General features: G+C 37.2%; 1 protein-coding gene and 1 long non-coding RNA gene across 5 annotated transcripts; one reads left to right on the top strand and one right to left on the bottom strand.

Annotated features, from left to right (window-relative positions):
• Positions 1-4,663: 4,663 nt before the first annotated feature.
• On the top strand, positions 4,664-7,267 carry LOC131701973 (uncharacterized). The gene is made up of 4 exons (XR_009309208.1): positions 4,664-4,797; positions 6,128-6,171; positions 6,709-6,948; positions 7,163-7,267. It is a non-coding gene; the product is annotated as an uncharacterized LOC131701973 (long non-coding RNA).
• Positions 7,268-7,604: 337 nt separating this feature from the next.
• Positions 7,605-11,465, bottom strand: LOC131701968 (TBC1 domain family member 2A-like). 4 transcript variants are annotated; one of them, XM_059003155.1, is made up of 3 exons: positions 11,206-11,465; positions 10,326-10,591; positions 7,605-7,808 (listed from the first exon to the last, which is right to left on the bottom strand). In XM_059003155.1, exons 1-3 carry the CDS (start codon positions 11,414-11,416, stop codon positions 7,605-7,607), a joined length of 681 nt encoding a protein of 226 aa, XP_058859138.1. In that variant the 5' UTR covers positions 11,417-11,465. The 4 variants fall into 4 exon arrangements, with proteins under 4 accessions (XP_058859138.1, XP_058859149.1, XP_058859135.1 ...); XM_059003166.1 differs by having other exon boundaries at positions 11,080-11,459; XM_059003152.1 differs by having other exon boundaries at positions 10,326-10,600; positions 11,206-11,458.
• Between the last annotated feature and the right edge of the window lie 2,659 nt (positions 11,466-14,124).

The raw sequence follows: 14,124 nt of genomic DNA, 5'->3' as shown, positions 1-14,124 counted from the left end.
CCACGGTGTATGACTTTTGACAGTAAACTGTCTTCAGCAACCTCACCTTGTTAGCTGAGTTTGGCTGTTCCTCATCCAGTTTTATTCCTCCTACACAGCTGTTTCTGTTTCAGTTAATGATTGTGTTTCAACCTACATATTGAATTGATGATCATTAGCACCTGTTTGGTGTAATTGTTTAATCATACACCTGACTATATGCCTACAAAATCCCTGACTTTGTGCAAGTGTACCTAGAAGAATTGATGCTGTTTTGAAGGCAAAGGGTGGTCAAACCAAATATGGATTTGATTTAGATTTTTCTTCTGTTCACTCACTTTGCATTTAGTTAATTGATAAATATAAACTATTAACATGTCTATTTTTGAAAGCATTCTTACTTTACAGCATTTTTTCACACCTGCCTAAAACTTTTGCACAGTACTGTATATATATATATATATATATATATATATATATATATATATATATATATATATATATATATAAGTAAAGGTTTAAAAGATTTAAAAAAAATCTGTCTATCTCTCTCTCTACACACACACACACACACACACACACACGCATAGGGTATTTGGAATTTTTAAATAACTAATAGCAGACATTTTAGTATCAGAAAACAGAATTTATATTAAAGAAAGAAATTATATATCAATTATGTAACTTAGGAGACTAAGAAATGACCATTATAAGAGGCAGAGACAGTTTTCCACAACATGTCAGTAGTGTCAGGTCTTTAAGGGCTGCATCACAATGAATGCTTTTCTAATTCTTTTGAATAGGTTTGAGGTCATTCTTTTTAAAAACATTCATTTAAAAACCTCCACTCATTGAAGTATTTACTGTAGTATTATCTTTCCTTTTGTTTTATCTGTCAGGTAAGTACCTGTATGTCCCTGAGAAGAACGGAGAGTGTCTACGTAGGGTTGTGACCGATGAAGAGGAGAAGACTGCCATTCTCAATGAAGTTCACGTAGGACACTTCGGCTCATGGGTGTGTGGACAAGCCCCAGAATTAGGAGTTATTTGTTTTATTCTGTTGGGACAACACATGTGGCTGGGTGATAAGGTGATGGACCACAGCCAACCTCTGCTATGTAGACAGTACCCACAGGTGGGAGGTTTGTATGCTGTCACCAGCCTGACACAGCTGACTTCCTTCAGCTCACCGGCTCAGGGATTTGTACAGATTCTCAATGTGTCTGGCAATCACTGGGTCACGGTAAGTAACATAGGCTGTGAGGAAGGTACTTTAAATGTGTTTGACTCTTTGGGAATTAATAATAACCATTATTTCCGTTCCCAGGTCGTATCACTGCTGCAGTACAGAGGAAAGACAGTTTGGATCGGGTGGCCACATGTACAGCAGCAGGGGTGGAGTGACTGTGGACTGTTTACCATCGCAAACTGCCTCACACTCTGCATGGGTGGTGATCGAGGCAAGTTATGTTATGATCAAAAGCAAATGCGTGATCATCTTTTTTCTTGTTTTGTAGATGGATCTCTTCCTCCTTTCCCGAGCTGTGAGAGAACCCCCCTCCCAGAGGTACATTTTATGTGATGTGGCGACCATACAGGATTGCACTGGAGCTGATGGTGGAATGCGGGAGGTGTGGCGAATGGTTCCATGGCCAGTGCCAAGATCTACAGCCAGATGACCTCATAAGTATGGAGGTGTATGTGTGCTCCATTTGCAGTTACACACATGGGTAATTATGGTAAGTAAAGGTGTAACAGATTTATTTTGTTTTTTACTGTATATGTTTTTCTGTACATTTTATACTAAGCATTCTAGCTTAGAAATATTATACTAACACTCCAATGTGGTAATGCCTGTCAAGCAACATTACCATAATTTACCATGTATTGTTAATAAGACTCATTGTCTTCAGTTTTTATTTTTCATGAGCGCACAAACTGCTTATTTTGAAGAATTTATTTTTTTCAGCAGACATTTTTAATTGGTGTGGTAGTCTTAGTTTCTGAGCTACTGAATTATTGCCTGACTTGAGTATTTCCAGGGCAGAGATATCAAAAGTAAATTGGATGTCAGTTCTAACACCCACCTTGTTTAATGTAGTTATATTGAACCAGCTGGGGTGGTGCTGATTCACTGTATTTAAGTGAAATTGTGCCAAATAAGGTGTGTGTAACATAATATAAAAGTACAGTAGATGTAATTCTGAAGTAATAAACAACTTCACATTTTACATGTACATGTCTGAGACATTAATGCTTCAATTTCAAATTTGATTTCCATTCCTATTAACTGATGTTAGACAATTACATACTATAAAAGTTAAGAGTATGAAATGTCCATATGATTTACTGGTAACACATGTCTCAATAAATTGGTAATGTCATTTTTAGACAGGCAGCCTCTTTAAAGTCCTTCTTTTTTTGTGGGTTATGTGAGAAGGCATTTTAAAGTTCTGTTAAACCTGCTCCTAACACCCCACTCCATAGGTCAGGACCTTGATGTGGTGAGGGGGCTTTTTACCAAAGATGACCTGCAGTATAGTTTACTTTTCCCTAATGCTTACGAATTAAGTCCTGGGTAGCACATTACAATAGAAATATGCAATCTGATCATGTACTTGTTTTATTGTGAAGAATACAGAAAATAAAGTTTGTTACATTTTTCAACATGTTGTGCCTTTTTTGAGAATGTCTTTCTGGTTCTGACTAGTACACCTGATACACAACTCACTAAATGATTGAGTTCAGATTTCTGCTCGCCATGCAGTGCTCTGTTAAGGGTTCACCAGCACTAAGACTGGACAACTCGGATCTAGATTGACTTCTACTCTAGCATTTACACAAATCTGACATCCTGTATGCTTCATTATACACACTAAAGTCAGGGACAATATGTAGTGGTTAACAATCACATTGCTTCTAGTTCCAAATTTGTACTTTTGAGTGTTCGAAGTTATGGAAGAAACATTCTTATTTTATAGCATATGATATAATTTGGCTTCATACATATTTAACAAATGCATATACAGTATTACTGATAAAGGAACAACAACCAATCTGCAGACCTGCTTTAAGAAATTCCAGGATGATGCCAATGATCTGACAAACACTGTAGGAAGTGGCAACATATACAATGAGGGTGTATTACTTCATTTTTTTATGACAAGTTATATGGTTAAACTAAGATAAATTTGTTTGCAGATTTAGTACAAGACCATGCATGAATAATGCTAAAGATTAAATCTTTTGACCTGTTCATTCCTTTCATTTTTGACAGTCCCTAAATATTTCTCACAATATACACTGAAGCTACTGTATAACCTATATTAAATCATACTGCCTTATTGGAGTAAATAATATTTGTTGATCACAAACTTATTGGCACATTTTTAATTAAAGTATGTGTAAGTTAAGGTTAGTCTTAATTGAGCTAGTCACTATTAACACTATTCATCAATTAGAAACCTCTACTTATCAATTTAGCAATATCATTAAAAAAAAAACATTAGCTGTAAAACACGCACAGAAACTGAAGCAAAGTAGTTTGTGCACTTAGCAAAGCAGTCAAAACAAAGGAGTTGGATCTAGATGTGAGAAAAGCACTTGTTACAGTAACAGCTACAGCAGCAGGGGAATCGATAAAGGCGTTGTGGGGAAAAATAACTAATACAAAAATCCACAATAATCAAGAAGTATTTGAAGACTAATTCAACTGAAAGGATGGAAAGAAGTGGACGTCCCAGGAAAATTACGATGGTAACCACATTTGACAACAATTCAAATAAAAAAAAAAAGCGTCTTGAATGATCTTTAGTTAAGGGTGTCAATAATTTTGTCTGCAACTGTATGTGTAATCATGACAACTCCCCGATTGTGATCCATAAGTATAGCAATACTATAAACATCAACATGACTACCCACAAATGTGTAGAAATTATTACAAGACTATACTTCTAACTTATTGTTTGTTATAAACTTTTTTATTTGAAAAGTTACAATTTTAATATAACGTTTGCGTTACAGTTGTGATCATTTAAGTTGTTCTACTTTATTATTATTTATTTTAGCATATATGTATATATATGTAATAAAACAATATTTAATGTATTTTATATTTACTGCAAAAGCATATGTAATCACGTGAAGAGGAATCAAATAAAATACAACCATTTATGATGCAAAAACATTGTTAAATTAAAAATAAATATAATAATAATACGAATAAATGTCGAAAAAAACACGCAAACGTAATTTTTAGTAAGTAAAACAAGAGCAATCAAAAGAAATACAACCATTTATGATTCAAAAAAACATTGATAAATAAAAAAAATAATATAATACGAATAAATGCGAATAAAAAAGCAAACGTAACTTTCAGTAAGTAAAATGCCGAGATGTTTTACCCTATCCTCTCTTCGCATCGCGAAACTTAATCGTCACGTGACTCGTACGCTAATATGTCACATGACTGGGGGGGGGGGGGGGCGGACGAAATTTGCCATGACACCTGTCGAAACTTCCTGGTTGTCATACTCGATGAGGCGTTGCCGTGGTAACTATGGTGCGCGAGGCGCCGGTGGAAGAGAGTTGCAGTACTGCAGTGGCACAGGAGAGAAGTTTGGCCCGAACTTCGACTGGCAGGCAGGTGTGCCTATTAGGCAGATAATAAAACACCTCTCTGCGAAAACCCGCCTCCTCAGTTACATCACAAGGAAACATGCCTTCTAAGGGCAAAAGCTGCCTGTTTCCACGCCCTAACATTCAAACTGAAAACTGCGCGCCAAGGTTTTGCAGCAGAACAGATTTGTAATGAAAAAGGTAGTATGTTTTATTCATCTTCTCAAAATACACCGTTTTTAGCAGAACGTATGCACACAAAGGCATTAAAAAATGTTGAGTTACGCCTTAAATATGAATATGAATATCTTCATCTGTTAAGTTGTATTATATAACGTTTTTTTTTTAAAGTGTAGCTATCATTTCAAATTTTATTGATGCTTAATCTCTACCTTTGTCTCGTTTTGTTGTTCAAACGTATATTTTAATTATTCACTTTATGTGCAGCATAGTATTTATGCTGTACTGTGTGTGCAAGTTGTTCACAGTGATCCACAACATTCAGTTACACATAATGTATAATTGATTTGCTGTTAAAAATGATAATACAAAATATAATAAACTTACCAGGCATGTCAGCTGAAGTTATGCTAATGTCCTATGTCTTAAGCAAATATTGGTAACAGAATAACAAGGTTGGTTACTCTAAACTAAATTATTAATTTACCAGCTGGTAAGACTACTGTAGTTATTATTATTTCTTAGCAGACGCCCTTATCCAGGGCGACTTACAATTGTTACAAGATATCACATTATTTTTACATACAATTACCCATTTATATAGTTGTTTTTGTTTTTTTTACTGGAGCAATCTAGGTAAAGTACCTTGCTCAAGGGTACAACAGCAGTGTTCCCCACTGGGGATTGAACCCACAACCCTCCGGTCAAGAGTCCAGAGCCCTAACCACTACTCCACACTGCTGCCCCTAGTTAAAACACAGAGGCCTGGAAGGCAGGTTTACATTGGGTGTTTATAATGGGCACATGCCTGGCAGGCTGGTTTATAATGGGCACATGCCTGGCAGGCTGGTTTATATTGGGCACATGCCTGGAAGGATGGTTTATATTGGGCACATGCCTGGAAGGCTGGTTTATAATGGGCACGTGTCTGGCAGGCTGGTTTATAATGGGCACGTGCCTGGCAGGCTGGTTTATAATGGGCACGTGCCTGGCAGGCTGGTTTATAATGGGCACGTGCCTGGCAGGCTGGTTTATAATGGGTACGTGCCTGTCAGGCTGGTTTATAATGGGTACGTGCCTGGCAGGCTGGTTTATAATGTGCACGTGCCTGGCAGGCTGGTTTATAATGTGCACGTGCCTGGCAGGCTGGTTTATAATGTGGACATGCCTGGCAGGCTGGTTTATAATGGGCATATGCCTGGCAGGCTGGTTTATAATGGGCACATGCCTGGCAGGCTGGTTTATAAGGGGCACATGCCTGGCAGGCTGATTAAAAAAAATTGTGATTGAAAAACAAAAATATGCTGTAGCTTGCCATTATCATAATTTTATTCTGATATTTTTTTCTCAGAGAAATGCCTCCCAGAAAGCGTAGGAAGTGTACTTCGGTCACTGGTAAGTATGAATTATTGTTTGTGAATAAATAATTATATTTTATCAAATTACTGAATAGTTTATGTATAGAGCCACTATCGTAGTTTGTAGAAAATGTTATATGGCCTAATGTGTATGACTATCAGTAAAGTATCTGATTTTTTTTTTTTTTCTAACAACTTATAACACTTTAAAATGTACACTCCACAATAATGTCTTCAGGATTGCTGCTCATGGACAGCACTTTGGCGCATACATTTTAAAGTGTTATAAGTTGTTAGAAAGGATGTTAACAATGAAAGTGAAAATATCAGATACTTTATTGAGAGTCATACCAACACATTAGGATCTGTGTCAGGATGTTAACAATGAAAGAGAAAAAATCAGATACTTTACTGATGCAGTTGGACTAACACATTAGGCCATATACCAACACATGAGACCATATAACAACACATTAGACCATATACCAACATTTTCTACAACCTACGATAGTTGCTCTTAAAACAAGTAATGTAGTGTTATTTACAAGTAAGGTGGTGTATTTTTTTCCTTCAGTGAAAAATCATGCAGAAAAAGCTCAGCAACCCCTGCTGCTTGTTCAGAAAGCGACACTGCTTCCCCACTGCCACAGGCATGCCCTCCTTCCTCCAGCACAGTCGCTGTGTCACTTCAGCATCCACCTGTATCACTGGCTGTGGCTTGCCCAGCTGTAATACCCGACAGCATGGCTACACCACAAGTATTTGCTGAAGTCGAGAGCCTTCTCCCTCTTTCTTTCAACAAGAGAAAGAAAAGGTAATATAACATAAATAAACAGATTAATGTGACATTGGAGCATTCCATAATTTAAGTATTCTCAAGTTCATTCCAAAGGCTTAATGCAGAATTAAATTAATTCTGAATTAAGTAAATACCTTTTTTATGGTTTAATTAAATTTACATTTGTGTATCAATTTTGCAATGTTGGCCATATTTTGTATCTTATTATTCTTATACCTTTCCCCCAAAGATACAGTGTGACAGCAGAGGAGATCAGGAAAAGGATAGGTCCACCTGAGAATGTGTCAGCCAATTCCCTGGTTGCATATCTAAGGGTAAATAAAAATAAAAAGAGTGAGCTTAAAAAGAAGATTGAAGAGACAGTTGGCATTAGTCCTGGCCCAACAACCACTGTAACTCCCTGTGTTCCAAACTGACTGAGGGTACATTAGTAAATGTCCAGTGCAATGTCAACACACTAAAACATATTAATTAGTAGTATAACACATGGTACAATATACAGACCACTGCATTCAACAGCTTCAAAATACCTTATCTTAACAGTGTAGTGTGGGTAGCCTTGTTTTTAAAACCTAACAATCTAATTATATGTTTCCATTCTAAGTTGTCTTGCATTCAGGCACCAGCTTAAGTCAAATGTAACATGCAAACAGTAAACATTATATTTATCATTAAATAAATCCATTATTTGTGAATATATAAAATGTAATGTCAGTCTTATTGTACGTCATGTCAGTCTTATTGTACGTCAGTCTTATTGTACGCCGCACCAGCTCCAGCCGCTCCTGCTCCCCTGCTGCTGCCAGGAACTGTTTGCTGGTCCTCTTCTCCTGCTGTGCTGCCTCCAGGGCCTTGTGAAGGAGTCGCACCAGCTCCTGATTTCAAAACAAAAACACTATGGTCATTTACTCTTAAAGGTGAAGCTTCTTGAGCTGTGTTGGAGGTTCCTGTAAATAAATTATACTGTAGGTGGTCCCTGAATAATGCACCTGTACTTTCTTTGTAATCTGAACCAGGTGGGATCAGACCTGTTCAGATTAGTGATTTGTTTGGAGTACTGATAATAAACTGTACCATACTAAAAATGCCTGGTATAGTATTTGTTTTAGGTTTTTGATTCTTGCATTTCCTGAAAAATCTGTAATATCCCTTTGAATAAAAAAATACTGTTTTACTTATCATATAAGAACAGCTGTTAACATTATGCATTTAATTACAGTTATGGCTACAGGTAAATTCAAATAGTCTACTGTACAATGCAATAGTCTACTGTACAATGCAATTTTCCCTAAAAACAGCCTGTTTCAGTATTTATTAGTAGTGCATATGAGAGAAGGTTCTGAAGCTATATTATCTGCCCTATATTATACGTCAATGGCCTTAAAACCAATTATCAGACATTATTATTACTATTTTGTTTATTTTGCAGACACCTTTATCCAAGACGACTTACAGAGACTAGGGTGTGTAAACTATACATCAGCTGAAGAGTCACTTACAACAAGGTCCCACCTGAAAGACGGAGCATAAGGAGGTTAAGTGACTTGCTCAGGGTCACACAGTGAGTCAGTGGCTGAACTGGAATCTGAGCCGGGGACCTCCTGATTACAAGCCCTTTTCTTTAACCACTGGACCACACAGCCTACTATTTCAATAACAATGTCCTTTTTTTTTAACCAATTATAAAAGATGAATTCAGTGAAGTGTTTTTAGAAAAGACCAGCAAAATGACTGAAAATTCTGCACACTGCCTGCTGGTGGTCATTTTTCAAACCATTCAGGAGATCAGCTTAACTTGTGTGTTTTTAACAGGCTCAAAAAAGACCTTGTTTTTGCAGCTCTGTTCTTTGTACTCTGAATGAAGAAAACAATGATAATGCAATAAAAGTACCAAACACTGGAAATACTGTCCCAGTATTACAATAATAATGAGGAATGGTTTCATAAGGTCCAGGATAACCGTGTCTTTAATCAAGACACAAAAACTAATGATAAAATAAGTCAAAATGCACATGCACAATAAATTCTGTGCACAAATAAAGATTGTGTCTGTTGGTCTAATTTTAGATCAAATATACAATTAGCTACAAACTCTTGCATGTTGCAGATCAGGTGCATTTGAGCACCGCGTTAAAAGTTGTATGGGTTACTAACAGGAAACAAGGCGGCGATGCAAGATTAAAGTTTATGTTTGGGAAGCAATAAAATATGCTTATTGAAGCTCATAAAAATGTAAAAGGAAGTTTTGTGACCATACAGGCAAAAATGTAAGCTCTCTTTTTATCATCATAAGATACAGAGGAGTAATGAGCGAAAACCCAGAATTGCATTCAGGAGCTCTATTGTGACTGTTTAGATCTAGCCCTGCAGAAACAGTCCCTGCACAGGGCACAAAATTACCCTTGACTTCCTGACTCACCCTGCACACCATGCACTCATGCCTTTACCAGCTGAGCCCCTCGGGGGCCCCAGAGATTTTGTATTTTAATACACTCGTACTGTATGTGTTGATGACAAAATAATAAAAAAAAATTCTACAGTGTAACCTTTATGGATTCATAGGAACAGTAGTACAGCACAAGAGTTTCAGTTACAGACAATGAAGCAACAACAGACTCTCTTCACTGTTTCAGAAGTGCCCTTCAACCCTATTTTACATACACAGCTACTATAGAACATCATACCACCATGTTTATAACAATTTGGATTATCAGCAATACAGTTATCACACTTTTAAAAAGCTCTCCTGTTAGGTAATGCATGAGTTATTCTGCTAAATGCGTTTGCCTTCACACCCAGTGACACCTTAGCCAAAGAGGAAAGAAAATGCACAGTAAAGCAACCAATTTGTGGTCAGCATGCAGGTTTCTGACTTGCATAGAAAAAGAGTTAAGACATCACACAGTCAATACAGTAGATCAGTACTTTAATCAGTTTAGGCAAAATTATTGCTGGTCTTGGATTTGAGTTTGTATTACTTCATGTAACTGCTTGACTTAATCCACTGTTTCTGTCTTATGATCGTTCATACCATGCTTATTATAGATACAACATCATATTTAAATACTATCATACAACTTTATAAAGGTTTACCACTGTGTTTTTGCACAGTATTTTTTACAGTTTTCCCATGCTTTCCCTGTGATTAGACTGTTATTTTCCCACAGTGTACCCTGGCTTTCCATGTTTATTAATATGCTTTACCATACCTAGCTGGTCTTTACAATGCTGACCTATGCTGTACCACTATGCTTTATGATTTTACTATGGGAAACATTTATAAGGTTCAATCATTCATTGTACAAGTGCCTCACAAGACATATTATTTAATAACTCAGTTATCAGTTGTTATGTGCTTAAATATACTTCAGTCACCCAAACCAAACATATACCTTTTGTGACTTGAGCCCCTCAGTGAGCGTGAACACCTCGTGCTGGAGTCTGGATAGTTTGTCCACGGGGCTCCCCTCCTTTCCTATCACCTTCTCCCCAGAAGGCTGAAGAGAACTGGTCATTTTCTTCTCCCTCTTGTTCATGCTGCTTGATGGAGAACTCTTTCCTCCAGTCTTTGCTTCCTGCGCAGACTCGTTTGTAACTGAAGAAACTGAAGGAGCTGAAAGGACTGTAGGTGCTGGGGGTGTCAGAGGTACAGGCGGTGCTGGAGGTGCTAGGAAAGAGAGCAAGCAAAGAAAGCATTTGAAATGCATGAATATTTATTTAATATATATATATATATATATTTTTTTTTTCTTAAACTTGCTGGTTCTTTATTTTATTCTGGAGCCACCTACCTGACAATATACCCTTCATAATCATTAAACAAAAAAAAGAAAATAATGATTATTTCTGGAATTCAAATTTGTTATACACACAAAAATCATCATAGAACCCATAGTACCGATGTTAATTCTAGGGTGCCTAGCCAAAACTACAATTTGCTGCAAAAGAAAATAGTTGTTAAAAAGAGCTGTTGTTTTCAATGAAAGGTGAAATTGTGAGCTATCTAGTGAGTTTTCTAGAAATTTCTTTAAAAAAGGCTTTATTGACACTCATTCTTTATCTTATTAACAAGCTTTACTCCTGCATGGTTCACCTTTTAGGAACAGGAAACCTCTGCACATTTATAACAGCAGAAAGAGTTCTTACCCTGCATGAGAAGAATGTAATAGTTTCAGAGCCACTGTGGTGGTCCCCGCATTGAACTGATCCAGACATGAACTAAGCAGAGACACAGACTTTGCAGGGCAGTTTCCTGTCAACTGAAGGACGCACCTGTTGTTTCCCCCAGTATCTGTGTCACAGGATCCTCACAGGGACAGTCTTCCGACTGCTGAATCTTGTCAAAGTTGAACACACTCCGCCTCAGCTCCTGAGCTGGCTTGTTTCCACAGATATTGAGGACTGTGTTCCTGTAAGGGCAAGGCAGAGGAAACACAAACTGACTTCTGAAGGCAAAGTACAGAGAAAACGAAACTAAATGCATAGAAACAAACACACACACACAAACTAAAGTAGTACACAACAAATAACAAAATCCAAAGCTCAACTGGTTGCTTCTCTTGCTTACAGGCAGCTGCCTGGATAGGGCTGACTAGTTTACATAACAGGTTAAAGGGCAGAACATGAAAAAATATGTGGTGGTTACAAGAGTATAGCAACACTTTGTAAGCGTTTAGAATAAATAATTTAAATTGGGTTATTCCGGTTCAGCTGTTTTGTTTTGCATGCACACAACACCTACCCTGGAACCCTTTTCTCCATCAGATCACAAACTGAAGAACCCCACCCCACACACAATTTGGTCGACTTGAGCTAGAATTAAAACTGGGCTGTCAGTGAGCTTACCTTCCCAAGGTGCAGAAGGCAGCTGGCAGAGCTGTGTGGAGGTAGTGGAGGGCTCTGCAGGTATTTTCACCAGGCTGGTATTGTGCTGCCACCGTTTTATTTGCAGCTGCTGCAACCAATACAGCATGGTTTGGCTGTTTAATGCCTGTAAAACAAAAACAAAACAAACTAGATGGTAACTTTACAAGTTGTGGGGCTTGCTTTATTGGGAAAGTGGTCAAAGTAGCTGATTTGTGTCAAAAGTCACATTGTTTATTAATTGTCTCATGCTTAGAATGTGCTAGAATTTGATATTTCTCAAAGTTCTATGACAGTTAATTCAACAGTGGGAAGTAGCCTACTGAAAGAAGTTGACGCGGTTACTAAAACAGCTGTACCTCTTGAATGGTAGACGCCATTCCTGTTTTGATTTCATATTTGAATAGCTGAGAAGTAGAGGAAGATTTCATTTGCTCTAAGTAGTTGTCTAACTTGTTGGGAAAGTGGTCAAAATGGCAGTTTATAAAAAGTTAGAGAAAATTTTAGTTGATGAGGTTACTAAAACAACTGTATCTCTTGATTGTTAAAAGTTATTTCTGTTTTGATTTCAGATTTGAATAGCAGAGAAGTAGAGGAAGATTCCATATGCTCTAGTCACGGATTGGAGGAGACGTGATTGGCCGCGCCACCGAAAGAGGGCATGACGGAGGGTTTTAAGGGGAAGTGGCCCCAGTGATCTGTTCCTTAGTTTTGATGGTTAAACTATAAGGACCGTATGCACAGGAGAATTAAAAGTACTGTGAGTGTTTTGTGTTTTGTTTGTTTGTCAGCTAACTGTCATTGTTTGTTTGGCTAGACAGCTAACACGAACCGGGAGCTGTCGCTGCACGCCAGCACCAAACCCCGGACTACACTGACCTACTGTTACCTCTGTGTTTGTCTTTCACCATTCACTTGCACTAGAGCACCCACTGTCAGGAGACATGTCTGTGTCTGTGTATTGTGTGTTTAAAAAGTGTTTTTATTATTTCGGGACTGTAACCCTCCTTTTGCATGGCACAATACACATTGATGTGTAGAGCCCATGCTTATTATTTAAAGTGTTGTTGGCACGCAACCCAGCTGAAAATAAAGAGCTGTTAATTGTGAACTGTCTTGTGTGTGTTTGTTCTGGAGCACTGCATCATCACTACACCTGCACACTGCAAACCATTCCTTCACAGTAATCCATTTTTATCATTGCAAAAATTTTAGATGTAGGTAAACCTGCTTGGGGGATGCTATTGTGTATTATCAAAGCAGCATCTGAAAAGGATCCCCTTTGTTATACTGACAACCTTTTTACAGCAAACACTTACAGAGCTGCTATTTTATAGCTTTATAAGAAAAAAAAAGATTAAAATGATAGCCTTGCTCTGTTCGCTTAACTCAAACTATAAAGGAAGGCTGTGGATTTTAAAGTGGTCACAATGCAGTCAAATACCAAATTCAATATACTTTGAAGTTTAATCTTTTACCTTCAACTTACTAAACCCTCAATACACCATACACTAGGTTTTTGTCTTTTCTTTGGATACATTCCTCCCCCACATTATCATACAACAATCAGAGCCTTTTCTTGCACAACTGGCTGGATGATGCTCATTTAAGATTACAAGTGAAAAGTTAGTAAGAACACCTTCTTTCATAGCCAATGAACAATTTCTAACTTGTTAGCTGGACAGTTTATTCTGAGTTCAGGCCATGGGAAGAATGGTGTGGAGTACTGCAACGTAACTTATAAGTGACTATATACTGGGATATTAGAACGGAACATATATTATATATAAAATTGCTACTGCTTCAAATTAATTCAACAATCTCTTTCATAATTGATCAAGCTTAACCGTAGATCATTATTACGCACAGTGTTAAGCATGTTAGCTGCAAGCTGTTAGATTGTTAATATACATTTTAAAGACTGAGAACAACAAAGCTAGAACAGTAATGCTTATTTTTGTGTTCACAACCAAGAGCATTTGACAAGAGCATTTGATGAAATGTATGCCAGTAGATACAGGGAATACATTTCTATACCAGTTTAGGATGAATGTATTTATTTTAGGTAAAGCATAACATGAGACCATACAATGGATAATTTAATGGAATTGTATGTGTGTATAAATTACATTTATATACAGACGTGCTCAAATTGGTTGGTACCCCTCCACAAAAAACGAAGAATGCACAATTTTCTCTGAAATAACTTGAAACTGACAAAAGTAATTGGCATCCACTATTGTTTATTCCATATTTAATAGAAATCAGACTTTGCTTTTGATTTTTTATTCAACATAATATTGTAAATAATAAAACAAATGAAAATGG

The sequence above is a fragment of the Acipenser ruthenus genome, chromosome 2, assembly GCF_902713425.1.
Source record: "Acipenser ruthenus chromosome 2, fAciRut3.2 maternal haplotype, whole genome shotgun sequence".
NCBI lineage: Eukaryota > Metazoa > Chordata > Actinopteri > Acipenseriformes > Acipenseridae > Acipenser > Acipenser ruthenus.
The sequence above is the reverse complement of the archived record's forward strand: the minus strand, read 5'-3'. Positions and strand labels throughout refer to the sequence as shown.

What these genes read in the sequence shown, in the direction of transcription:
- LOC131701968 (XM_059003152.1), bottom strand. Translation starts at nt 11,416, where the DNA reads ATGCATTTAGTTTCGTTTTCTCTGTACTTTGCCTTCAGAAGTCAGTTT. An exon ending in GATACTGGGGGAAACAACAG is followed by an intron (nt 10,601 to 11,205) that starts GTGCGTCCTTCA and finishes TCTCTTTCCTAG; the next exon opens with CACCTCCAGCACCGCCTGTA. An exon ending in AGGGGCTCAAGTCACAAAAG is followed by an intron (nt 7,809 to 10,325) that starts GTATATGTTTGG and finishes TTTTGAAATCAG; the next exon opens with GAGCTGGTGCGACTCCTTCA.